General features: G+C 44.9%; 1 protein-coding gene across 1 annotated transcript in view; it reads right to left on the bottom strand.

Moving 5' to 3' along the window:
* The window catches only part of BEST1 (bestrophin 1), a 43,585-nt gene extending 38,891 nt beyond the window's left edge, over window positions 1–4,694 (bottom strand). Inside the window, exon 1 of the mRNA XM_038765341.1 lies at window positions 4,543–4,694. Within this exon, the coding sequence (XP_038621269.1) occupies window positions 4,543–4,694 (152 nt within the window). The remainder of the gene's footprint in view (window positions 1–4,542) is intronic.
* Window positions 4,695–26,563: the final 21,869 nt, after the last annotated feature.

The raw sequence follows: 26,563 nt of genomic DNA, 5'->3' as shown, positions 1-26,563 counted from the left end.
TTTGTACAGATTTATTCCTCTATTTATTTTACTTGTACATATTGACTATTCTGTTTATTTTGTTAATGATGTGCATCTAGCTTTATTTCTATTTATTCTGATGACTTGACACCAGTCCACATGTTTTGTTTTGTTGTCTGTCTCCCCCTGCTAGACTGTGAGCCCGTTGTTGGGTAGGGACCATCTCTATATGTCGCCAACTTGTACTTCCCAAGAGCTTAGTATAGTGCTCTGCACACAGTAAGTGCTAAATAAATACGATTGAATGAATGAATGAATGAAATAGAACGAGCACGGGCTTGGCACTCGGGAGATCTGGATTCTAATCCCAGCTCTGTCACTTGTCTGCTGTGTGACTCTGGGCGAGTCACTTAGCTTTTCTGTGCCTGTGAGCCTTTTTTTAAAGGTATTTGTCAAGCGCTTACTATGTGCCAGGCATTGTAGTAAGCACTGGGTAGATATAAGCTGATCAGGTTGGACGCAGTTCCTGTCCCACATGGGGCTCATTGTCTTAATCTCCATTTTACAGACGAGGTAACTGAGGCACAGAGAAGTGAAATGTCTTCCCCAAGGTCACCCAGCAGACAAGCGGCAGAGCTGGGATTAGAACCCAGGTCCTTCTGCTCAGCGTCTTGTGGAGACTGTGTCTGCTCTGATCATTTTTTATCTACCCCAGCGCTTAGTACACATTGGCACATAGTTTACAGTCCCTCTAGACTATAATCTCGTTGTGGGCAAGGAATATGTCTATTTATTATTATATTGTACTCTCCCAAGTGCTTAGTACAGTGCTCTGCACACAGTAAGTGCTCAATAAATATGATTGAGTGAATGAAGGAACAAAGCAAGTGCTTAACAAACACCACAGTTGTTATTACTATTAGAGAGGGACATGGAGGTCTAGAGTGAACACAGACTGCGTAAAACTCTGACTCTGGGAAACTTCTCAGTTGCACCCAGAGTCCTGGAATCGAGGAGAGGTCGGGAGTGGAAGATGCGAACTGTAGCCTTAAACATTAACCGTTAAATTCATTCATTCAGTCGTATTTATTGAGTGCTTACTGTGTGCAGAGCACTGGACTAAGCGCTTGGGAAGTCCAAGTTGGCAACATCTAGAGACGGTCCCTACCCAACGGCGGGCTCACAGTCTAGAAGGGGGAGACAGACAACAGAACAAAACATATTAACAAAATAAAATAAATAGAATAAATATGTACAAATAAAATAAATAGAGTAATAAATCATCATCATCATCATCATCAATCGTATTTATTGAGCGTTTACTATGTGCAGAGCACCGTACTAAGCACTTGGGAAGTACAAATTGGCAACATATAGAGACGGTCCCTACCCAACAGTGGGCTCACAGTCTAAAAGGGGGAGACAGAGAACAAAACCAAACATACTAACAAAATAAAATAGAATAGATATGTACAAGTAAAATAAATAAATAAATAAATAAATAAATAGAGTAATAAATACATACAAACATATATACAGGCATTGTGGGGAGGGGAAGGAGGTAAGGCGGGGGGATGGAGAGGGGGTGGAGGGGGAGAATATTTATTTTACTTGTACATATCTATTCTACTTATTTTATTTTGTTTAGTATGTTTGGTTTTATTCTCTGTCTCCCCCTTTTAGACTGTGAGCCCACTGTTGGGTAGGGACTGTCTCTATATGTTGCCAACTTGGACTTCCCCAGCGCTTAGTTCAGTGCTCTGCACACAGTAAGCGCTCAATAAATATGATTGATTGATTGATTGATTGATTGATTGAGAGAAAAGAGGGGGCTCACTCTCAGTAGGGCCTTGAAGCAAAACCATTTTAGAAAAAGAAACGCAGTTGTGTTTTCAATGATTGGGCCACAGGCTTAGATTTGTTCTCAGTAATGCATCGGTTAACTGTTCACATTTAAATCTCAACCATGAGTTTAGAAGCCGTTACATTTAAATCTCAGCCTTGAGTTTAGAAGCCGTTTTTCTCCTTCAGGACTTTGTGCAAACGAACTGATCTTCTTGTGTGCAAGACCCACACGTTAAAACCTGTCCACTTTATATTCACAAGACAGCTACCACTTAGGCAGTGCAAAATACATACTTTCATAGAAAAACTATAAGGTACCTCTCAGAGTATGGACGATATACACATATTACATGGTATACAGTATTTACAATATAAAATATAATACAATCAATCAATCAATCAATCAATCGTATTTATTGAGCGCTTACTATGTGCAGAGCACTGTACTAAGCGCTTGGGAAGTACAGGTTTCATAAGTAATGTTAACTTATTGCTTATTACTTATGAGAACATGCTGGCTTTAAAAAGGTAACAGCCAGGGCAAAGGTATAAGATTCCAAGGATTCAAGAGGCAGATGGGTGTAAAACCTTATTTACAGGAACGCAATTTGATCTGCAAAACTTTTTGATTCATGTAAAGTTACCCCTTCAGTGTGAGGCAATACGATGAACTGGTGGACACTTTCCTGCCCTGGAGGGATCCCACTCTAATAATAATAATAATGATGATGGCATTTGTTAAGCGCTTACTATGTGCCAAGCACTGTTCTAAGCGCTGGGGAGGGTACAAGGTGATCAGATTGTCCCACGTGAGGCTCACAGTCTTCATCCCCATTTTACAGTTGAGGGAACTGAGGCCCAGAGAAGTGAAGTGACTTGCCCAAAGTCACACAGCAGACAAGTGGCGGGGCTGGGATTTGAACCCATGACCTCTGACTCCCAAGCCTGTGCTGTTTTCATGGAGCCACGCTGTTTCTCTAACCTTACTCTAGACTGTAAGGTTCTTGTGAGCAGGGAATGTGTCCACCAGTTCTGAAATTGTAAGCTCATCTCTAGACTGTGAGCTCTTTGTGGGCGGAGAATGAATCTGTTTATTGCTGTACTGTACTCTCCCAAGCGCTCAGTACAGTGCTCTGCACACAGTAAGTACTCAACAAATATGATTTTGAATGACTGAATGAATCCAGGCCCTACTGAGAGCTCACCTCCTCCAGGAGGCCTTCCCAGACTGAGCCCCTTCCTTCCTCTCCCCCTCGTCCCCCTCTCCATCCCCCTCATCTTACCTCCTTCCCTTCCCCACGGCACCTGTATATATGTTTGTACATATTTATTACTCTATTTATTTTACTTGTACATATCTATTCTATTTATTTTATTTTGTTAGTATGTTTGGTTTCGTTCTCTGTCTCCCCCTTCTAGACCGTGAGCCCACTGTTGGGTAGGGACTGTCTCTATATGTTGCCAACTTGTACTTCCCAAGCGCTTAGTACAGTGCTCTGCACACAGTAAGCGCTCAATAAATACGATTGATTGATTGATTGATTGAGAGTACCCGCTGTAGCTGGGGAAAGGAAGAAGAGTGGGCACATCCCTAGAGAAGCAGCATGGCACAGTGGATAGAGCACAGGCCTGAGAATTGGAAGGTCATGGGTTCTAATCCTGCTCCGACACCTATCTGCTGTTGTGACCTTGGGCAAGTCACTTCACTTCTCTGTGCCCCAGTTACCTCATCTGTAAAATGGAGACTGAGACTGTGAGCCCCACATGGGAAAGAGACTGTGTCCAACCCGATTTGCTTGTATCCACCCCAACGCTTAGTACAGTGCCTGGAACATAGTAAGTGCTTAACAATACCATTATTATTATTATTCTTTAGAGCACGTGGCTCCTCTCTTCCCCACTCCAGGGGAACCCTCCCTCCCTCCCTGAGGGGATTCGTTCATTCATTCAATCGTATTTATTGAGCACTTACTGTGTGCAGGGCACTGTACTAAGCGCTTGGGAAGTAAAAGTTGGCAACATATAGAGACGATCCCTACCCAACAATGGGCTCACAGTCTAGAAGGGGGAGACAGGCAACAAAACTCCCAACCCCGCCAATTGTCAGCTGTGTGACTTTGGGCAAGTCACTTAACTTCTCTGGGCCTCAGTTCCCTCATCTGAAAAATGGGGATTAAGACTGTGAGCCCCCCGTGGGACAACCTGATCACCTTGTAACCTACCCAGCGCTTAGAACAGTGCTTTGCACATAGTAAGCGCTTAATAAATGCCATAAAAAAACCCCAAACATGTGGACAGGTGCCAAGTTGGAAGAAATAGAATTAAAGCTAGATGCACATCTTTTAGACGGTGAGCCCACTGTTGGGTAGGGACTGTCTCTATATGTTGCCAACTTGTACTACCCAAGCGCTTAGTACAGTGCTCTGCACACAGTAAGCGCTCAATAAATACGATTGATTGATTAACAAAATAAATAGGATTAATGATGGCATTTATTAAGCACTTACTACATGCAAAGCCCTGTTTTAAGCACTGGGGAGGTTACAAGGTGATCAGGTTGCCCCATGGGGGGCTCACAGTCAATCCCCATTTTCCAGACGAGGTAACTGAGGCCCAGAGAAGTGACTTGCCCAAAGTCACACAGCTGACAATTGGCGGAGCCGGGATTTGAACCCATGACCACTGACTCCAAAGCCCGGGCTCTTTCCACTGAGCCACGCGGGGAGCCCAGCTAACCTGTAGATGAGGCTGATGGAGAAGTAGCAGGTGAGGAAGATGAGGAATTCGCAGTAGAGGAGTTTGTAGATGCTCCCTCGCCATTGTAGAAGCAGCTGCGAGAAGGTGCCCAGGCGGGCATTGGCCACCCGGTTGGTGTAGGTCACCGTCATAGGGGAAGAGGCGTCCACTGGGGCACGGCAGGGCTTCCTGCTTGATGGACGCCCCCGCAGAATCGGGGATCCAGGGGTTCGGAGGCAGCCAAGGTCTGGGCAGGCAGAAAAGGATGGGGAGAGGCAGGAAAAGAGGTCACTGGGAAGTTCGGACATGCTAGTGGGTAGAACCCAGGCATGGGATTCGTAATAATAATAACACTGATGGCATCTGTTAAGCGCTTACTACGTGCAAAGCACTGCTCTAAGCGCTGGGGAGGGTACAAGGCGATCAGGTTGTCCCAGGTGGGGCTCAGTCTTAATCCCCATTTGACAGACTTTTAGACTGTGAGCCTACTGTCGAGTAGGGACTGTCTCTATATGTTGCCAATTTGTACTTCCCAAGCGCTTAGTACAGTGCTCTGCACACAGTAAGCGCTCAATAAATACGATTGATGATGAGGAGGACAGATGAGGCACAGAGAAGTGAAGTGGGGCTCACAGTTCTTCATCCCCATTTTACAGATGAGGTAACTGAGGCCCAGAGCAGTGACTTGCCTAAAGTCACACAGCTGACAATTGGCAGAGCCCTGGTTTGAACCCATGACCTCTGACTTCCAAGCCTGTGCTCTTTCCACTGAGCCATGCTGCTTCTCTTGAGCCACGCTGCCTGGGTTCTAATCCCGTCTCCGCCACTTGTCTGCTATGTGACCTTGGTAAGTCACTTCACTTCTCTGGGCCTCAGTTACCTCATCTGTAAAATGGGGGTTAAGATGCTGAGCCCTATGTGGGACGGGGACTGCGTTCAACCCGATTATCTTGTATCCACCCCGGTGCTTAGAACAGTGCCTTGTACATAGTAAGGGCTTAAGAAATACCACAGTTATTATTATAATTATTATTATTAATATAATTATAATGTAATATAACTATAATACAAATATAATAATATCAAATAATTATGATTGTTATTATTAATAATAATTATTATTAATAATAATTATTACTATTATTACTATTATCCTGCTCTTCTCCAACATGGCTAGACCCAGTCAATCAACCCATGCTGTTTATGGAGTGCTTACTGTGAGCAAAGCACTGAACTAAGCGCTTAGGAGAGTATGGGCAAGTCACTTCACTTCTCTGTGCCTCAGTTACCTCATCTGTAAAATGGGGATTAAGACTGTGAGCCCCCCGTGGGACAACCTGATCACCTTGTAACCTCACCGGAGCTTAGAACAGTGCTTTGCACATAGTAAGCACTTAACAAATATCATTATTATTATTATTAATAATAATTATTATTACTATTATTACTATTACCCTGCTCTTCTCCAACATGGCTAGACCCAGTCAATCAACCCATGCTGTTTATGGAGTGCTTACTGTGAGCAAAGCACTGAACTAAGCGCTTAGGAGAGTATGGGCAAGTCACTTCACTTCTCTGTGCCTCAGTTACCTCATCTGTAAAACGGGGATTAAGACTGTGAGCCCCCCCTGGGACAACTTGATCACCTTGTAACCTCCCCGGAGCTTAGAAAAGTGCTTTGCACATAGTAAGTGCTTAACAAATGTCATTATTATTATTATTATTATTATTATTATTATTATAACCTCCCCAGAGCTTAGAACAGTGCTTTGCACATATTATGCGCTTAGTAAATGCCATTATTATTATTATTATTCAGTGGTATTGGTGGACATGGTCCCTGTCAACCAGGAACCTACAATTCAGTGGAAGAGTTTATAATCTAGGGAATCAAGGCCCTGCAGTCAAAATCAAGGCAAAAATGGGGATTAAGACTGTGAGCCACATGTGGGACGTGGAATGTGTCCAACCTGATTGGCTTGTAATAATAATAATGATAGCATTTATTAAGCACTTACTATGTGCAAAGCACTGTTCTAAGCTCTGAGGAGGCTACAAGGTGATCAGGTTGTCCCACGTGGGGGCTCACGGTTTTAATCCCCATTTTACAGATGGGGTCACTGAGGCCCAGAGAAGTGAAGTGACTTGCCCAGAGTCACACAGCTGACAATTGGCAGAGTCGGGATTTGAACCCACGACCTCTGACTCCAAAGCCCGGGCTCTTTCCACTGAGCCACGCTGCTAATGCCAGCAGCGTCTCTACCTTGTATCTTGTATCTACCTCAGTGCTTAGAACAGTGCCTGGCACATAGTGAGCACTTCACAAATACCATAAATAGGGGTTTCGTCTGCCAGAAATGTTCAATAAACATTAATGGTAGTTTGGCCTTGAAAAGAGAAGGATGACAGAATTATTTTCAAGTCAATGAAGGTTTCTAATCATTCATTCAATCATATTTATTGAGCACTTACGGGGGTCAGAGCACTATACTAAGCACTTGGGAGAGTACAATAGAACAATAAGCAGACACTGACTCCTTGTTTTCCCTAATCAGCAAGGAGTGGGCAAGAGGTCCTACTGGCATCACATTGGTTTATTAAGGACACTCTGATCATCATCATCATCATCAATCGTATTTATTGAGCGCTTACTGTGTGCAAAGCACTGTACTAAGTGCTTGGGAAGCGCTCAGCCCCCAAAGTTTGGGGCTGTACAGAGGATCTGAGAGGAGAGAGGAGCTGGGGCAGGAGGGAAACCAAGTCAGAGTCTTCCCAGCCTGGCCTGGGGACCCCGAGCCCCCTCATCTCCATTTCTCTCTCTCTCCGTACCCCTTTGGGCTCCAGAACCCCCAAAAACCTTCCCTTGAGCCATTCCCCAAATTCCTCCTGAACACAGTGAGGGAGAGGGTCTGGATCAAATTCCTGACACTCAGTAAGTGCTTAAGAAATACTATCACTACTACTACTACTACTACTAATATGTATTTATTTATTTAATTTATTTGTACATATCTATTCTATTTATTTTATTTTGTTAGTATGTTTGGTTTTGTTCTCTGTCTCCCCCTTTTAGACTGTGAGCCCACTGTTGGGTAGGGACTGTCTCTATATGTTGCCAATTTGTACTTCCCAAGCGCTTAGTACAGTGCTCTGCACATAGTAAGCGCTCAATAAATACGATTGATGATGATGATGATGATAATAGTAATGGTATTTGTTCATTCATTCATTCAATCTCATTTATCGAGCACTTACAGTGTGCAGAGCGCTGTACTAAGCTCTTGGGAAGTACAAATCGGTAACATATAGAGACGGTCCCTACCCAATAACGTGCTCACAATCAATCAATCAATCAGTCGTATTTATTGAGCGCTTACTGTGTGCAGAGCACTGTACTAAGCGCTTGGGAAGTACGGGGAGACAGACAACAAAATAGAGCAAGTAGATAGGTGACAATAACATCAGAATAAATAGAATTATAGCTATATACACATCCTTATTTGTTAAGCGCTTGCTATGTGCGATGCACTGTTCTAAGCGCTGCGGGGGATACAAGGTGATCAGGTTGTCCCACGGGGGGGGCTCACGGTCTTAATCCCCACTTTCCAGAGGAGGGAACTGAGGCCCAGAGAAGTGAAGTGACTTGCCCAAAGTCACACAACTGACAAGTGGAGGAGTCGGGATTAGAACCCATGACCTCTGACTCCCAAACCCGGGCTCTTTCCACTGAGCCAAGCTGCCTCTTTGTCTTGGGATGAAGACAGTAAAAAGGCTTTGGAAGTGGGAAGGGTGGTGGTCTGTGTGGATGTACTAATAATCCTATTAATAATTGCGGTATCTGTTAAACGCTTCCCCACAGCACCTGTATATATGTTTGTACATATTTATTACTCTATTTATTTTACTTGTACATATCTATTCTATTTTGTTAGTATGTTTGGTTTTGTTCTCTGTCTCCCCCTTTTAGACTGTGAGCCCACTGTTGGGTAGGGACTGTCTCTCTATGTTGCCAACTTGTACTTCCCAAGCGCTTAGTACAGTGCTCTGCACACAGTAAGTGCTCAATAAATACGACTGATTGATTGATTGATTGACAGCAAGCCCCGTGTGGGACAGGGACTGTGTCCAATCGGATTATCTTGTATCTCCCCCCACGCTGTTTTGTCGTCTGTCTCCCACTTCTAGCCTTTGAGCCTATTGTTGGGTAGGGACCGCCTCTATGTGCCTCCTGTTTTACTTCCCAAGCTCTTAGTACAGTGCTCTGCACACAGTAAGCGCTCAATAAATACGATTGAGTGAATGAATTACTATTATTATCATCATCATCATCAATCGTATTTATTGAGCGCTTACTATGTGCAGAGCACCGTGCTAAGCGCTTGGGAAGTACAAATTGGCAATATAAAGAGACAGTCCCTACCCAACATTGGGCTCACAGTCTAAAAGGGGGAGACGGAGAACGAAACCAAACATACTAACAAAATAAAATAAATAAAATTGCAGCCGTCATTTCCTTGACCTGTGTTGCCCAACCTTATAATGATAATAATAATGGCATTTATTAAGAGCTTACTATGTGCAAAGCACTGTTCTAAGCGCTGGAGAGGTTGCAAGGTGATCAGGTTGTCCCACGGAGGGCTCACAGTCAATCCCCATTTTACAGATGAGGTAAGTGAGGCACAGAGAATCAATCAATATATCGTAAATAAATAAATGAATAGAGTCCCTGTCCTCAAGGACCAGCTAAATCCCCCGGTGGGGTGGGGACTCACCAGTGATGCTGCTGCGGTCTGGGACCCTCTGGCCACCTCCTTCTCCTGACTCTCATCCCAGGGAGCTGAGGCCTGGAAGATGGGGAAATCTGGCTCCCGGGGCTGACCAGGATCTCCGGTCACTTGACCCCCTAATCCTCTCCCACTCCAAAAGAGTCCATTGTCCCTAGCTTTCACCCTGTCTAATCTTCCAAGAAAGCCCCGTGTTCGGATGGGGGAGGGAATAGCGAAGCCAAATTCCTCCCAGTTTGGATTTGCTTTCAGCTCTGCCTCTCGCTCACTTTCTCATCACTGTTGAACACAACGTAATAATAATGGCATTTATTAAGCGCTTACTCTGTGCAAAGCACTGTTCTAAGCGCTGGGGAGGTTTACAAGGTGACCAGGTTGTCCCACGGGGGGCTCACGGTCTTCATCCCCATTTGACAGATGAGGGAACTGAGGCCCAGAGAAGTGAAGACTGTGAGCCCTTCTAGACTGTGGGCCCACTGTTGGGTAGGGACTGTCTCTATATGTTGCCAACTTGTACTTCCCAAGCGCTTGGTACAGTGCTCTGCACACAGTAAGCGCTCAATAAATACGATTGATTGATTGATTGATTGAAGTGACTTGCCCAAAGTCACACAGCTGGCTATTGGCAGACCCCATGCCCTCTGACCTCCGTTCCCACCCACTCTCTTGCAACCTCGGTGTCATCTTTGATTTCTCTCTTTCATTTGCCTCCACACTCCAACTGCTTCACGTTCTGCTGTTTCTCCTCTAGACTATTCCCCAGATGTACTTCCCAAGCGCTTAGTACAGTGCTCTGCACACAGTAAGTGCTCAATAAATACGATTGAATGAATGAATGAATGAATCAGCCCCTCCCTATCCACCCTTCCAGCCATCACCCCGGTATAAACCAGCTAGATTACTGGGATGGCCTCCTTACTGGCCTCTCTGCCTCTAGCCTCTCTTCCCTCTAGTCTCTCCTATAAAAATAATAATAATGGTATTTGTTAAGCTCTTACTATGTGCCAGGCACTGTACCTATAAGAGAAACACACACCCCCTCCTCCAAAGACACCCTCGCTTCTTCACCTCTCTCAGAGAACAGACCTTTCCTGTTTGCCTGTTTGTTATCAGGCCTGCTGTTATCTAGCTGACTTCTCATCTGGCTTTTCTGCCCCTTCTAGACTGTGAGCCCACTGTTGGGTAGGGACTGTCTCTATATGTTGCCAACTTGTACTTTCCAAGCGCTTAGTACAGTGCTCTGCACACAGTAAGCGCTCAATAAATACGATTGATTGATTCCCACACTGAGCCCCCTTTTTCCTCTCCTCCTCCCTATCCCCCCACCCTACCTCCTTCCCCTCCCCACAGCATCTGTATATGAGCCCACAGTTGGGTAGGGACCGTCTCTATATGTTGCCAACTTGTACTTCCCAAGCGCTTAGTACAGTGCTCTGCACACAGTAAGCGCTCAATAAATATGATTGATTGATTGATTGATTCCCCCACTGAGCCCCTTTTTTCCTCTCCTCCTCCCTATCCCCCCACCCTACCTCCTTCCCCTCCCCACAGCACCTGTATATGAGCCCACTGTTGGGTATGGACCGTCTCTAGATGTTGCCAACTTGGACTTCCCAAGCGCTTAGTACAGTGCTCTGCACACAGTAAGCGCTCAATAAACACAATTGAATGAATGAATGAATGCCCTCTCAACAAATCTCCTAATTATTCCTTTCTCTTGACTCTCCCCATTCCAGGAAATTGCAGCCGTCATTTCCCTGACCTGTATTGCCCAACCCTATAATAATAAGAATAATGGCATTTATTAAGAGCTTACTATGTGCAAAGCACTGTTCTAAGCGCTGGAGAGGTTACAAGGTGATCAGGGTGTCCCACGGGGGGGCTCACAGTCAATCCCCATTTGACAGATGAGGTAAGTGAGGCACAGAGAATCAATCAATCAATCAATCGTATTTATTGAGCGCTTACTGTATGCAGAGCACTGGACTAAGCGCTTGGGAAGTACAAGTTGGCAACATATAGAGACGGTCCCAACCCAACAGTGGGTTCACAGTCTAGAAGGGGGGCTCACAGTCTAGAAGAAAGTGACTTCCTTCACAGAGAAGGAAGTGACTTGCCCAAAGTCACACAGCTGACAATTGGCCCACTGTTGGGTAGGGACCGTCTCTAGATGTTGCCAACTTGTACTTCCCAAGCGCTTAGTACAGTGCTCTGCACACAGTAAGCGCTCAATAAATATGAATGAATGAACTGGCGGAGCTGGGATTTGAACCCACGACCTCTGACTCCAAAGCCCGTGCTCTTTCCACTGAGCCACACCGCTTCTCGTGTCTCAGCTTCACCAAATTACATCGCTCTTCCCGCCTACAGAGCCTTATTAATCACTCAATCATTTTTATTGAGCACCTATTCTGTGTAGAGCACTGTACTAAACACTTAGGAGAGTACAATATAGCAGAGTTCGTAGACATGTTCCAAGCCCACAGCAAGTTTATCATCTAGAGGACCTGACAGTCTAGATATGTTTATTAAAAACACATCTTCTGTTGGGTAGGGACTGTCTCTATGTGTTGCCGACTTGTACTACCCAAGCGCTTAGTACAGTGCTCTGCACACAGTAAGCGCTCAATCAATACGATTGATTGATTGATCTTCTCCAAGAGGACTTCCCTGACTAAGCCCTCAACCCTTCTCCCACTCACCTTTGCTTTAGGATTCCCTTTATTCACCCCTCCCTCAGCCCTACAGCACTCATAAACATATTTGTAATTTAATTAATTTATTTATATTAATGTCCGTCACCCCCTCTAGACTATAAGCTGCCGTGAGCCCGCTGTTAGGTAGGAATCATCTCTATATGTTGCCAGCTTGTACTTCCCAAGCGCTTAGTACGGTGCTCTGCCCACAGTAAGCGCTCAATAAATACGATTGAATGAATGAAAATGAATGGGAAGGGTACATGTGGAACAGCTCTGTCAAATATACTTTCCACAGGGTTTAGTACAGTCTCTGCACATAGTAAACACTGAAGAGAAGCAGCGTGGCTCGGTGGAAGGAGCCTGGGCTTAGGGAGTCAGAGGTCATGGGTTCTAATCCCGGCTCTGCCACGTGTCTGCTGTATGACCTTGGGCAAGTCACTTAACTTCTCTGAGCCTCAGTTCCCTCATCTGTAAAATGGGGACTAAGACTGTGAGCCCCACGTGGGACAACCTGATCACCTTGTATCCCCCCCCAGCGCTTAGAACAGTGCTTCGCACATAGTAAGCGCTTAACAAATGTCGTCATTATTATTATTATTATTCATTGAACAGGATTCAATCCCCGTTTTACAGGTGAAGAAACTGAGGCATAGAGAATTAAGTGACTTGCCTAAGGTCACCCAGCAGGCAAGTATGTGGAGCTGGGATTAGAACCCAGGTCCTCTGACTCCCAGTTTTGTGCCCTTTCCATTAGGCCTCTATGCATCTTTTGCTAGCATCTCTCTGAGGGCTTGGGAGTCAGAGGTCATGGGTTCGAATCCCGACTCCGCCACTTGTCAGCTGTGTGACCTTGGGCACACCACTTAACTTCTCTGTGCCTCAGTTATCTCATCTGTAAAATGGGGATTAAGACTGTGAGCTCCAAGTGGGACAACCTGATCACCTTGTAGCCCCCTCCCAGCGCTTAGAACAGTGCTTTGCACATAATAAGCGCTTAACAAATACCACCATTATTATTATTATTATTAAAGAGGTTTTGGACCGTTATCTATCAGCCTGTTCATTCATTCATTCATTCAATCGTATTTATTGAGCGCTTACTGTGTGCAGAGCATTGTGCAAAGCGCTTGGGAAGTACAAATCAGCAACATTTAGAGACGGTCCCTACCCAACAACGGGCTCACAGTCGAGAAGGGGGAGACAGACAACAAAACAAAACTTGTGGACAGGTGTCAAGTCGTCAGATCTGTTTAGGTCGATGTTTTCCTTTGTATTTTGCAGGCTCCTGGCAGGCAGGACTTGTGCCCTCTTAATTTACTCTCTGTGGGAATTAGCTCGGGGCCATATGTATTTGTGGGTTCTTTAAACCTGCACTAGTTGAGAAGCAGCGTGGCTCCGTGGAAACAGCACAGGCTTTGGAGTCAGAGGTCATGGGTTCGAATCTCGGCTCTGCCAACTGTCAGCTGTGTGATTTGGGGCAAGTCACTTGACTTCTCTGGGCCTCAGTTCCCTCATCTGTACGATGGGGATGAAGATTATGAGCCCCCTGTGGGACAACCTGATCACCTTGTAACTTCCCCAACGCTTAGAACAGTGCTTTGCACATAGTAAGCGCTATAAATGCCATTAATAATAATAATAATAATAATGATAGTAGTTAATGAGGGCGGCCTCTCCTTTGCCCGGAGGAACTGGTATTTCTTCTTCTTCTGCTCCTCTCTCTGAAGCCACGCGAGGGCGCTCCAACCTGAATTTTCGTTCGTTCATTCATTCATTCATTCATTCATTCATTCGTTCGTTCATTCATTCAATCATTCATTCATTCAATCATTCAATTGTATTTCAAGTGTGTGCAGAGCACTGGACTAAGCGCTTGGGAAGTACAAGTTGGCAACATATAGAGACGGTCCCTACCCAATAGTAATAATAATGGTATTTGTTAAACACTTACTATGTGCCAGGCACTGTTCTAAGCGCTGGGGGAGATACAAAATAATGAGGCTAAACACAGTCCCTGTCCCACATAGGGCTCACAGACTTAATCCCCATTTTACAGATGAGGGAACTGAGGCACACAAAAGTTAAGTGATTTGCCCAAGGTCACACAGCAGACAAGGGGTGGAATAATGATAATAATAATAATAATAATAATAATAATAATAATAATAATAATAGCTTTTGTTAAACACTTACTATGTGCAAAGCACTGTTCTAAGTGCTGGGGAGGTTACAAGGTGATCAGGTTGACCCACGGGGCTCACAGTCTTAATCCCCATTTTACAGATGAGAGAACTGAGGCACAGAGAAATTAAGTAACTTGCCCAAAGTCACACAGCTGACAATTGGTGGAGCCGGGGTTTGAACCCATGACCTCTGACTCCAAAGCCTGGGCTCTTTCCACTGAGCCACGCTGCTTCAGGATTAGAACCCAGGTCCTTCTAACTCCCAGGCCCGTGCTCTAGGATTCACTGACCATCTCTATATGTTGCCAACTTGGACTTCCTAAGCGCTTAGTACAATGCTCTGACACAGTAAGCGCTCAATAAATACGATTGAATGAATGAATGAGGCCCTAAAGACTAGGCCTAGGACTACCTGTATATATGTATATTTGTTTGTACATATTTATTACTCTATTTTACTTGTACATATTTATTCCATTTATTTTATTTTGTTAGTATGTTTTCTTTTGTTGTCTGTCTCCCCCTTCTAGACTGTGAACCCGCTGCTGGGTAGGGACCGTCTCTATATGTTACCAACTTGGACTTCCCAAGCGCTTAGTACAGTGCTCTGCACACAGTAAGCGCTCAATAAATATGATTGAATGAATGAATGAGGCCCTAAAGACTAGGCCTAGGGCTACCTGTATATATGTATATGTTTTGTTGTGTTGTCTGTCTCCCCCTTCTAGACTGTGAGCCCAATGTTGGGTAGGGACCGTCTCTATATGTTGCCAACTTGTACTTCCCAAGCGCTTAGTACAGTGCTCTGCACACAGTAAGCGCTCAATAAATACGATTGAATGAATGAATGGGCTCTCAGGGAGGCCGGACAGACCAGCTGAATCCACAGGCCTAGACGGGGCAGTGGTGTCTTAAGCAGTGATGGGTTTACTCGGGTTGTCGCTGTGCTCTTTCTCTACTTATTTTGCTCTGCCACATGTCCTCTGTGTGACCTTGAGCAAGTCACTTCACTTCACCGTGCCTCAGTGACCTCATCTGTAAAATGGGGATGAAGACTGTGAGCCCCATGTGGGACAGGGACTGTGTCCAACCTCATTACTTTATATCTACAGCAATGCTTAAAGCAGTGCTTGGCACATAGTAAGCCCTTAACCAATACCACAGTTATTATTATTATTCAGCTTCCAAGTGGGCGTTGATCTAAACTGGCTACTTAATGCCCTTTTTCTGTTTTATAATAATAATAAAAACTAAAGGTAATAAGTGTAATAACTGAGGAGCAGTCTGGCCTAGTGAAAAGAAGGGCCTGATATTTAGAGGACCGAGGTTCTAATCCTGGCTTTGTCATTTGCCTGCTCTGTGACCTTGGGCAAGTCACTTAACTTCTCTGGGTCTCAATTTCGTCTTCTGTAAAATGGAGACTCAATTCATTCATTCATTCATTCATTCATTCAATCATATTCATTCATTCAATCGTATCTATTGAGCGCTTACTGTGTGCAGAGCACTGTACTAAGCGCTTGGGAAGTGCAAGTTGACAACATTTATTGAACGTTTACTGTGTGCAGAGCACTGTACTAAGCGCTTGGGAAGTACAAGTTGGCAACATTTATTGAGTGCTTACTGTGTGCAGAGCACTGTACTAAGCGCTTGGGAAGTCCAAGTTGGCAACATATAGAGACGGTCCCTACCCAACAGCGGGGTCACAGTCTAGAAGGGGGAGACTGACAACAAAACGAAACATATTAACAAAATAAAATAAATAGAAGAGCAAATATGTACAAGTAAAATAAATAGAGTAATAAAATTCTTCTACTTAGACCATGAGCCCCATGTGGGACAGGGACTGTGTCCAACCTGATTAACTTGTATCTACCCCAGTTGTGTCAGAGCAGTTCTTGACACATAGTAAGTGCTTAAATAGCATAATAATCATGACATTTGTTAAGCAAGTACAAGGTATCACATGCCAGGATTGACAAAAAACAGATACAGTCCTTTCCCCACATGGGGCTCACAGTCTAAGCAAGGGGGAGAGCAGGCATTTAATCTCCATTTTGCCGATAAGGACCGAGGCCCAGAGAAGTTAAGTGACTTGCCCAAGTTCACACACAGCGGGCACATGACAGAGCGGGATTAGAACCTAGGTCCTTTGACTCTCAGGACTATGCTTTTCCTTTAGATTATGCTGCTTGTTGTGTAGGGCAGGGCTAGATTCAAGAGCCAAGCTAGAGCGAGGGGAAGGAACAGGACCATTAAAGGGAAGGTGACAGAGCGCAAGCCAATAAATCCCAAATCTGTGGGGACAGGGGAACCAGGAAGTCAGTGGCTTCAAAGCTCTTCATCCCCTCGCCCCCTCCTACCTCCCCTCCCTTCTGTCCTTCTCCAGCCCAGCCCGCACCCTCCGCTCCTCTGCCACCGCTAATCTCCTCACTGGGCCTTGTTCTCCCCTGTCCTCTGGCCCTCATCATTCCCCTGGCCTGGAATTCCCTCCCTCAGCACATCCGCCAAACTAGCTCTCTTCCTCCCTTCAAAGCCCTACTAAGAGCTCACCTCCTCCAGGAGGCCTTCCCAGACTGAGCCCCCCTTTTCCTCTCCTCCTCCTCCTCCCCTCCCCATCACCCCTACTCCCTCCCTCTGATCCCTCCCTGGCCGACCCCTGGCCCTCATCATTCCCCTGGCCTGGAATTCCCTCCCTCCGCACATCCGCCAAACTAGCTCTCTTCCTCCCTTCAAAGCCCTACTAAGAGCTCACCTCCTCCAGGAAGCCTTCCCAGACTGAGCCCCCCCTTTCCTCTCCTCCTCCTCCCCTCCCCATCACCCCTACTCCCTCCCTCTGCTCTACCCCCTTCCCCGCCCCGCAGCACTTGGGTATATTTGTACATATCTATCATTCTATTTATTTTATTAATGATGTGTATATATCTATAATTCTATTGATCTATTTTGATGCTATTGATGCCCGTCTACTTGTTTTGTTTTGTTGTCTATCTCCCCCTTCTAGACTGCGAGCCCGTTGCTGGGTAGGGACCGTCTCTATCCGTTGCCAAATTGTACTTTCGACGCGCTCAGTCCAGCGCTCTGCACATAGTAAGCGCTCAATAAATACGACTGAATGAACGAATGAATGATTTTCTCCTTCCAACAGTTTTAAGCTAAAAATGACGTCTCTCTAGAGGAACCCAGGAGAGGTGGTCCCTGAGAAGGGTAATGATAATAATAATAATGATAGCATTTATTAAGCGCTTACTATGTGCAAAGCACCGTTCTAAGCGCTGGGGAGGTTACATGGTGATCAGGTTGTCCCACGGGGGGTTCACAGTCTTAATCCCCATTTTGCAGATGAGGTAACTGAGGCCCAGAGAAGTTAAGTGACTTGCCCAAAGTCACACAGCTGGCTATCGGCAGAGCCGGGATTTGAACCCATGACCTCTGACTCCAAAGCCCGGGCTCTTTCCACTGAGCCACGCTGCTTCTCTTAGTTGGTAAATCCAGCTAAGATTTCCCAGAGTCCGACAGGGAGGTCATGCGACTCATCAAGGACTTATTCCACCTAGTTTGACCATTAAACAAAACGCGTGACAGTTCAGATGGCCCAGGACATCGGCCCTTTCATCACCCTTGGCGTCTGTATTGGACTGGACTTTGGTTGGGCTAGTTATAAGATTAATTTTCTGAAAATGTTGTAAAATCTTCGAGGGGAGGGACTTTGTTTTTTTACCTCTATTGTAGCTCCCAAATGGCTGATTCGGTGTTTTGCAAAAGCGCTCAATAAAGACGGATGACGGTGATCACTGAACTTCTCAGGGCCTCAGTTACCTCATCCGTGAAATGGGGATTAAGACTGTGAGCCCCCCGTGGGACAACCTCATCACCTTGTAACCTCTCCAGGGCTTAGAACAGTGCTTTGCACATAGTAAGCGCTTTTAGACTGTGAGCCCACTGTTGGGTAGGGACTGTCTCTATATGTTGCCAATTTGTACTTCCCAAGCTTAGTACAGTGCTCTGCACATAGTAAGCGCTCAATAAATGCGATTGATGATGATGATGATAGTAAGCGCTTAACAAGAGTAGTAATTAGAGGCCTTCCCAGATTGAGCCCCCTCTTTCCTCTCCCCCTCCTCCCCCTCTCCATGCCCCCGCCTTACCTCCTTCCCCTCCCCACAGCACCTGTATATATGTATATATGTTTGTATGTATTTATTACTCTATTTATTTTATTTGTACATATTTATTCTATTTATTTTATTTTGTTAATATGTTTTGTTTTGTTTTCTGTCTCCCCCTTCTACACTGTGAGCCCACTGTTGGATAGGGACCGTTTCTATATGCTGCCAACTTGTACTTCCCAAGCGCTTAGTCCAGTGCTCTGCACACAGTAAGCGCTCAATAAATACAATTGAATGAATGAATGAATGATCCTTTCTTTTTCTTGATGGTATTTATTAAGCACTTACTATGTGCCAGGCACTGCACTAAGCGCTGGGGTAGATACAAGCTAATCAGGTTGGACACAGTCCGTGTCGCACAAAGGGCTCACAGTCTTAATCCCCATTCTGCAGATGAGGTAAATGAGGCACAGAGAAGTGAAGTAACTTGCTGAAGGTCACACAGCAGATAAGCGGTATAACCAGGATTAGAACACAGGCCCGTCGTCTATCCAGTAGGCCACATACTCGAAGCCATGTGGACTTCGACAAAAGCTCTTGACCATTATTTTTGCTAGAAATGCAGCAATGTGGCGAGACGTGTGGGCGATAATCTCCCCGTTTTAGAGATGGAAACAGGCCCAGGGCGGGAAAGTGGTTTGGCTTCAAGTCATAAACAACCTTGGACAGTAAGGCGGGGATTTGCCAACTCCGATATATTGTACTTTCCCAAGTACAGTGCTCTGTTCCCAGCAAGTTCCCAGTAAATCCCACTGAGAGACTGGTTTAGATTATCATCATCATCACAATCAACAACGAAAAACTTTCCATAAATAAATTCTGAACACTGTACCAAACAAGTTAAACAGAGTTAGACCATGAGCCCCATATGGGACCTGATAATCTTTTATCTACCCCAGAGCTTAGCACAGTGCTTGGCACATAACAAATACCCCAATTATTATCATTATTATTATTTTATAGACCCCACGCTCTAGGGGACTTACAGGATGCAATAGACATCATTGGGACAGAGGAACAAGCCTCTTTAAAAACCCTTAAAGGTGGAAACGTTTTTCTCAAGACTCATGCTATGAACACGAGTCTTCTCAATTCTTTCATACATATTTATTACTCTATTTATTTATTTTACCTGTACATATCTATTCTATTTATTTTATTTTGTTAGTATGTTTGGTTTTGTTCTCTGTCTCCCCCTCTTAGACTGTGAGCCCACTGTTGGGTAGGGACTGTCCCTATATGTTGTCAACTTGTACTTCCCAAGCGCTTAGTACAGTGCTCTGCACACAGTAAGTGCTCAGTAAATACGATTGATTGATTGATTGATTTTGCACAATTTGAGTTTCTTTTGTAAGCCATTTTAGAAGGTTTCCCTGAAATGGAGGTAATCCCCAAGCAAAGATATATGAACATCAGGGTCCTGCCAAGGGAAAGTAATTTTCAAATCAACAGGCTCCAAATGTCTGCTTTTTCAAGGCAGAACTACAAGAAAACAGGCCGATATCCATTCGGGAGCGATCGAGCCAATCCTAAATTGGGCGTTAGGGCAAACAGAGGGGCAGAGACCCCAGACCGAAAAAAAATCAGCGTTGTCTAGTTGATAGACCACAGGCCTGAGAGTCAGAGGACCTGGGTTCTAATCCCACTCCCTGCCTTGTCTACTGTGTGACCTGGGGCAAGTCACCTAACTTCTCTGTGCCTCAGTTACCTCATCGGTAAAACGGGGATGAAGACTGTGAGCCCCATGTGGATCACGGACTGTGTCCAACCTGATTAGCTTGTATCTACCCCAGCGCATAGTACAGTGCCTGGCACATAGTAAGCCCTTAATACCATTAAAAAAAAAACCCAAAATACTTAACGAAGCATCCAGGAGCCCCACATCCCCAGAGGAGGACTGGAAAGATACGTTTTTTAATTGGAGGGGTTGAGGAGACCTATCAGAGTCAATCAGTCGCATTCATTGAGCACATACTGAACGCAGAGCACTGTACTAAGCATTTGGGAAAGCACGATATAATAGAGTTGATAGACATGATCCCTGCCTTCAAGGATCTTACAATTTAGAGAGTGAGGTAGACAATAAATTACAGATGGGGGAAGGGGAGGGTTTACTGAAGCTCTAGATTAGGGAGAGAAAATATTGCATTATTAAACTGGTTTTTATTTTATGCTTTTTTTGTCTCATACCAGGGACCGATTTTTCATTTTCCCACCCTCAAACACTATCGTTACTGTTGTCCCTTAATTTTTCTAAGGTTTTCTAAGGTTAATTTTTCTAAGGTTCACCTTGTAACCTCCCCAGCGCTTAGAACAGTGCTTTGCACATAGTAAGTGCCTAATAAATGCCATTATTATTATTATTATTATTCTAAACTATAGTATTGCTTTTCTTTTTCTTCCTACATTCCATTAGTATTTTTTAAAATGTTCTGTTGCACAGATATGAATGTGCTCATTTCTGGGCCACTCTGTTCATAGAAGGAGCACAGCAGCGTGGCTCAGTGGAAAGAGCACGGGCTTTGGAGTCAGAGGTCAGGGGTTTGAATCCCGGCTCCACCAAATGTCTGCTGTGTGACCTTGGGCAAGTCACTGAACTTCTCTGAGCCTCAGTTACCTCATCTGTAAAATGAGGATTGACTGTGAGCCGCACGTGGGACAAGTTAATCACCTTGTATCCTCCCCAGCTCTTAGAAGAGTGCTTTGCACATAGTAAGCGCTTAACAAATGCCATTATTATTATTATTATTATTATTAATGCAATGTTTATAGTCTGGTGTCTTGTGCTCACATATTTTGCAGAGCATAAATTATAATTGAAAAAAATGTACAATTACCTGCTTTAAAAGAGTTTAAAGTCTTTTAGCTTTTGGGGACTCCGAGGAGGGTTTTTCTAAAAAAATGGCCTGGTTGCTCCCCCTGCCTACCCCAAATTTGCTACTAAAAATCAGGGCCAGTGAAGTCCTTTGGAAAATTTGTCACTGCTAGATCTGATGCTGTATGGTACTGTTGAGTCCCTGCAAGTGAAATTCACCTTTCTCGTTTGTCCTACTTAATTTGGGGGTGAACAGTTTTTTTCAGTGAAATACCTTACACCTTGACTGAGAGGCAACGTGACCTAATGGAAAGAGCTGGAAAGTACAAGCTGGCAACATCTAGAGACGGTCCCTACCCAACAACGGGCTCACAATCTAGGAGGGGAAGACAGACAACAAAACAAAACATGTGGACTGGTGTCAAGTCTTCAGAACAAATAGAAATAAAGGAGCTGGGTTCTAATCCCATCTCTGCCACTTGACTGCTGAGTGACTTGGATAAGTCATTTAACTCCTCGATGCCTCACTTTCCTCATCTTTAAAAGAGGGTTTCTATCCCTTTTCCCTCTCCTCCTTTCCATCCCCCCCGCCCTACCTCCTTCCCTTCCCCACAGCACCTGTATAGATGTTTGTACAGATTTATCACTCTATTTATTTTACTTGTACATATTTGCTACTCTTTTTATTTTGTTAATGATGTGCGTTTAGCTTTAATTCTATTTGTTCTGACGACTTGACACCTGTCTCCATGTTTTGTTTTGTTGTCTGTCTCCCCCTTCTAGACTGTGAGCCCTGTGTCATTAATAATAATAATAATAATAATGATAATGATGGCATTTATTAAGAATGGCACTTACTCTGTGCAAAGCACTGTTCTAAGCGCTGGGGAGGTTACAAGGTGATCAGGTTGTCCCACGGGGGGCTCACAGTCCTAATCCCCATTTTTACAGATGAGGTAACTGAGGCTCAGAGAAGTTAAGTGACTTACCCAAAGTCACACAGCTGACAATTGGCAGAGCTGGCATTTGAACCCATGACCTCTGTCTCCAAAGCCCAGGCTCTTTCCACTGAGCCACACTGCTTCTCTGTATTCTTTCTTACTATGTGCTGTGCACCCAGTAAGTGCTTAATAAGGAGCAGAAGGACCTGGGTTCTAATCCTGCCTCTGCCACTTGTCTGCTGTGTGAACTTGGGCAAGTCACTTCACTTCTCTGCGCCTCAGTTCCCTCATCTATAAAATGGGGATTAAGCCTGGGAGCCCTATTTGGGACAGGGACTATGTCCAACCTGATTATCTTGTATCTACCCCAGTGCTTAGAACACTGCCTGACACAGAGTAAGTGCTTAACAAATACTGTTTATTATTACTATTATTATTATTATTATTATTATTATTATTGTTATTATTATTATTATATCCACTCCCTGAAAGTAACTGTGCTTCTGTCATCCTTACCAAAGCCATGCTATGCTGCCTCTTTAAGAGGCCTAATTCTAAAAAGCATCCACCCCCATCAAATGGCAAGGCCTCTCTTTAGTGGCAGGGCTTCGTTCATTCATTCAATCATATTTATTGAGCGCTTACTTTGTGCTCTGCACACAGTAAGCGCTCAATAAATACGATTGATGATGATGATGATGATGGGCTCACAGTCTAGGAGGGGGAGACAGACAACAAAACAAAATGTGTGGACACGTGTCAAGTCGTCAGAACAAATAGAATTAAAGCTAGATGCACAGCATTAACAAAATAAATAGAATAGTAAATATGTACAAATAGAAAGCAGCATGGCCTAGTGGAAAGAGCACGGGCCTGGGAATCAGAGGCCCTAAATTCAAATCCCGGCTCCACCGCCTGCCTGCTGTGTGAACTTGGATAAGTCACTTCACTTGCGTGGCTCAGTGGAAAGAGCCCGGGCTTGGGAGTCAGAAGTCACGCGTTCTAATCCTGGCTCCGCCACATGTCTGCTGTGTGACTTTGGACAAGTCACTTAACTTCTCCGAGCCTCAGTTACCTCATCTGTAAAATGGGGATGAAGACTGGGAGCCCCAAGTGGGACAACCTGATCACCTTGTATCCCCCCAGCGCTTAGAACAGTGCTTTGCACATAGTAAGTGCTTAACAAATGTTATTATTATTATTCTGTAGTCCTCAGTTACCTCCTCTGTAAAATACAGATGAAGACTGTGGGCCCCATGTGGGACAGGGACTGAGTCCAACCTGATTAGCATGTATCTACCTCAGCACTTAGTAAGTACTTAATGAATACCATTAAAAGAAACAAAAACTTATCTGTGCCTCAGTTGCCTCATCTGTTAAATGAGGATTCAATATCTGTTCCTCATCCATGAATAGGGACCATCTCTCTACGTTGCCAACTTGTACTTCCCAAGCGCTTAGTACAGTGCTCTGCACACTGTAAGCACTCAAAAAATACCATTGAATGAATAGGGACCATCTCTATATGTTGCCAGCTTGTACTTCCCAAGCGCTTAGTACAGTGCTCTGCACACTGTAAGCGCTCAATAAATACGATTGAGTAAATAGGGACCATCTCTATATGTTGCCAGCTTGTACTTCCCAAGCGCTTAGTACAGTGCTCTGCACACTGTAAGCGCTCAATAAATACGATTGAGTGAATAGGGACCATCTCTATATGTTGCCAACTTGTACTTCCCAACCGCTTAGTACAGTGCTCTGCATACAGTAAGCGCTCAATAAATATGATTGAGTGAATAGGGACCGTCTCTATATGTTGCCAACTTGTACTTCCCGAGCGCTTAGTACAGTGTTCTGCATACAGTAAGCGCTCAATAAATACGATTGAGTGAATAGGGACCGTCTCTATATGTTGCCAACTTGTACTTCCCAACAGCTTAGTACAGTGCTCTGCATACATTAAGGGCTCAATAAATACGATTGAGTGAATAGGGACCGTCTCTATATGTCGCCAACTTGTACTTCCCGAGCGCTTAGCACAGTACTCTGCATACAGTAAGCGCTCAATAAATACGATCGAGTGAATAGGGACCGTCTCTCTATGTTGCCAACTTGTACTTTCCAAGCTGCTTAGAGAAGCAGCGTGGCTCAATGGGAAAGAGCACGGGCTTTGGAGTCAGAGGTCACGGGTTCAAATCCCGGCTCTGCCAATTGTCAGCTGTGTGACTTTGGGCAAGTCGCTTAACTTCTCTGTGCCTCAGTTACCTCATCTGTAAAATGGGGATGAAGACTGTGAGCCCCACGTGGGACCACCTGATTACCTTGTAACCTCCCCAGGGCTTAGAACAGTGCTTTGCACATAGTAAGCACTTAATAAATGCTATCATTATTAGTCCAGTGCTCTGCACACAGTAAGTGCTCAATAAATACGATTGAATGAATGAATCCTACTTAGATGGTGAGCCCTGTGTGGAACAGGGATTGTGTCTGACCTAATGGTGTTCCACATAGCATGCCCTTAACAAATACCACAACTCTTCTTCTCCTTCGTCTTTTCTCCTCCTTCTCCTTCGTCTTCTCCATCTTCTCCTCCTTCTCCTCCTTCTTCTCCTCCTCCTCTTCCTCCTTCTTCTTCCACTGCTTCTTGCCCAGTGCTCAGCTGAGCTCTCTGAGGCCAGGCAAGCCCTCCAGGGGCAGACGGACAATCTTCTGAAGCAATTTCCATTTCCCTCTTCCTCAGCCGTGGTGCTGGTTTTTCCTTCTCCTCTTTTGAAATGTGACCTCCTAGATCCAGGAACCCCGGGAGAGTTCCCACTGCAAAACATTCCATCCAGTTGTGCAAACATTCCTCACAGCTGGCCGCGGGAGTGGGCGGACGGAGCTGGAATTTCCGAGCCATTTGGCTCCGGTTTGGTTTGCAGGGAAATGCAATCTCTCTTGGATGGGCTGGGGGATGGGAGTGGGGGTTCTCAGCGTCCTCTGCCCCCTTTCATTCATTCAATCGTATTTATTGAGTGCTTACTGTGTGCAGAGCACTGGACTAAGCGCTTGGGAAGTCCAAGTTGGCAACATCATCATCATCATCAATCGTATTTATTGAGCGCTTACTGTATGCAGAGCACTGGACTAAGCGCTTGGGAAGTCCAAGTTGGCAACATATAGAGACGGTCCCTACCCAACAGTGGGCTCACAGTCTAGAAGGGGGAGACAGACAAGACAAAACATATTAACAAAATAAAATAAATAGAATAAATATGTACAAATAAAATAAATAGAGTAATAAATACGTACAAACATATATACATATATACAGGTGCTGTGGGGAGGGGAAGGAGGTGAGTCAGAGGGATGGGGAGAGGAAGGAGGGGGCTCAGCCTGGGAAGGCCTCCTGGAGGAGGTGAGCTCTCAGTAGGGCTTTGAAGGGAGTGAAGGAAAGCCCATCACCTCCCTCCTCTGATCTTGGGCATGAGAATAATAATGATGTATCCGTTAAGTGCTTACTATGTGCCAGGCACTGTACTAAGAGCTGGGGTGGGTACAAGCAAATCAGGTTGGACACAGTCCCCATCCCACACTGGGCTCACAGTCTCAATCCCCATTTTACAGATGAGGTAACTGAGGCAAAGAGAAGTGAAATGACTTTCCGAAGGTCACACTGCAGACAAGTGGAGGATCCATGGCCTAGTGCAGAGATTACGGGTTTGGGTGTCAGAGGGCCCGGGTTCTCATCCTGGCCCTCCCACTTGCCTGCTGTATGACCTTGGGAAAGTCATTTAACTTACCTTGGGCTAGTTCGTTCATTCATTCAATCGTATTTATTGAGCGCTTACTGTGTGCAGAGCACTGGACTAAGTGCTTGGAAAGTACAGTTCGGCAACATATAGAGACGGTCCCTACCCAGCAACGGGCTCACAGTCTAGAAGGGGGAGACAGACAACAAAACAAAACAAGTAGACAGGTGTCAATACCATCGGAATAAATGGAATTATAGCTATATATACATTCATTCATTCATTCAATCGTATTTATTGAGCGCTTACTGTGTGCAGAGCACTGTACTAAGCGCTTGGGAAGTTGGCAACCTATAGAGATGGTCCCTACCCAACAGTGGGCTCACAGTCTAGAAGAACTTCTCTGTGACTCAGTTACCTCATCTGTAAAATGGGGATTAAAAGTGTGAGCCCCTTGTGGGACAACCTGATTACCCTCTCTCTATCTACCCCAGTGCTTAGAATCATTAATAAAATAAATAGAGTAATAAATATGTATAAATATACACAAGTGCCATGGGGAGGGGAAGGAGGTAGGGCGGGGGGGCGGTGATGGGAAGGGAAGGAGGAGGAGAGGAAAAGGGGGGCTCAGTGTGGGAAGGCCTCCTGGAGGAGGTGAGCTCTCAGTTGGGCTTTGAAGGGAGGAAGAGAGCTAGTTTG

The sequence above is a fragment of the Tachyglossus aculeatus genome, chromosome 22, assembly GCF_015852505.1.
Source record: "Tachyglossus aculeatus isolate mTacAcu1 chromosome 22, mTacAcu1.pri, whole genome shotgun sequence".
NCBI lineage: Eukaryota > Metazoa > Chordata > Mammalia > Monotremata > Tachyglossidae > Tachyglossus > Tachyglossus aculeatus.
The sequence above is the reverse complement of the archived record's forward strand: the minus strand, read 5'-3'. Positions and strand labels throughout refer to the sequence as shown.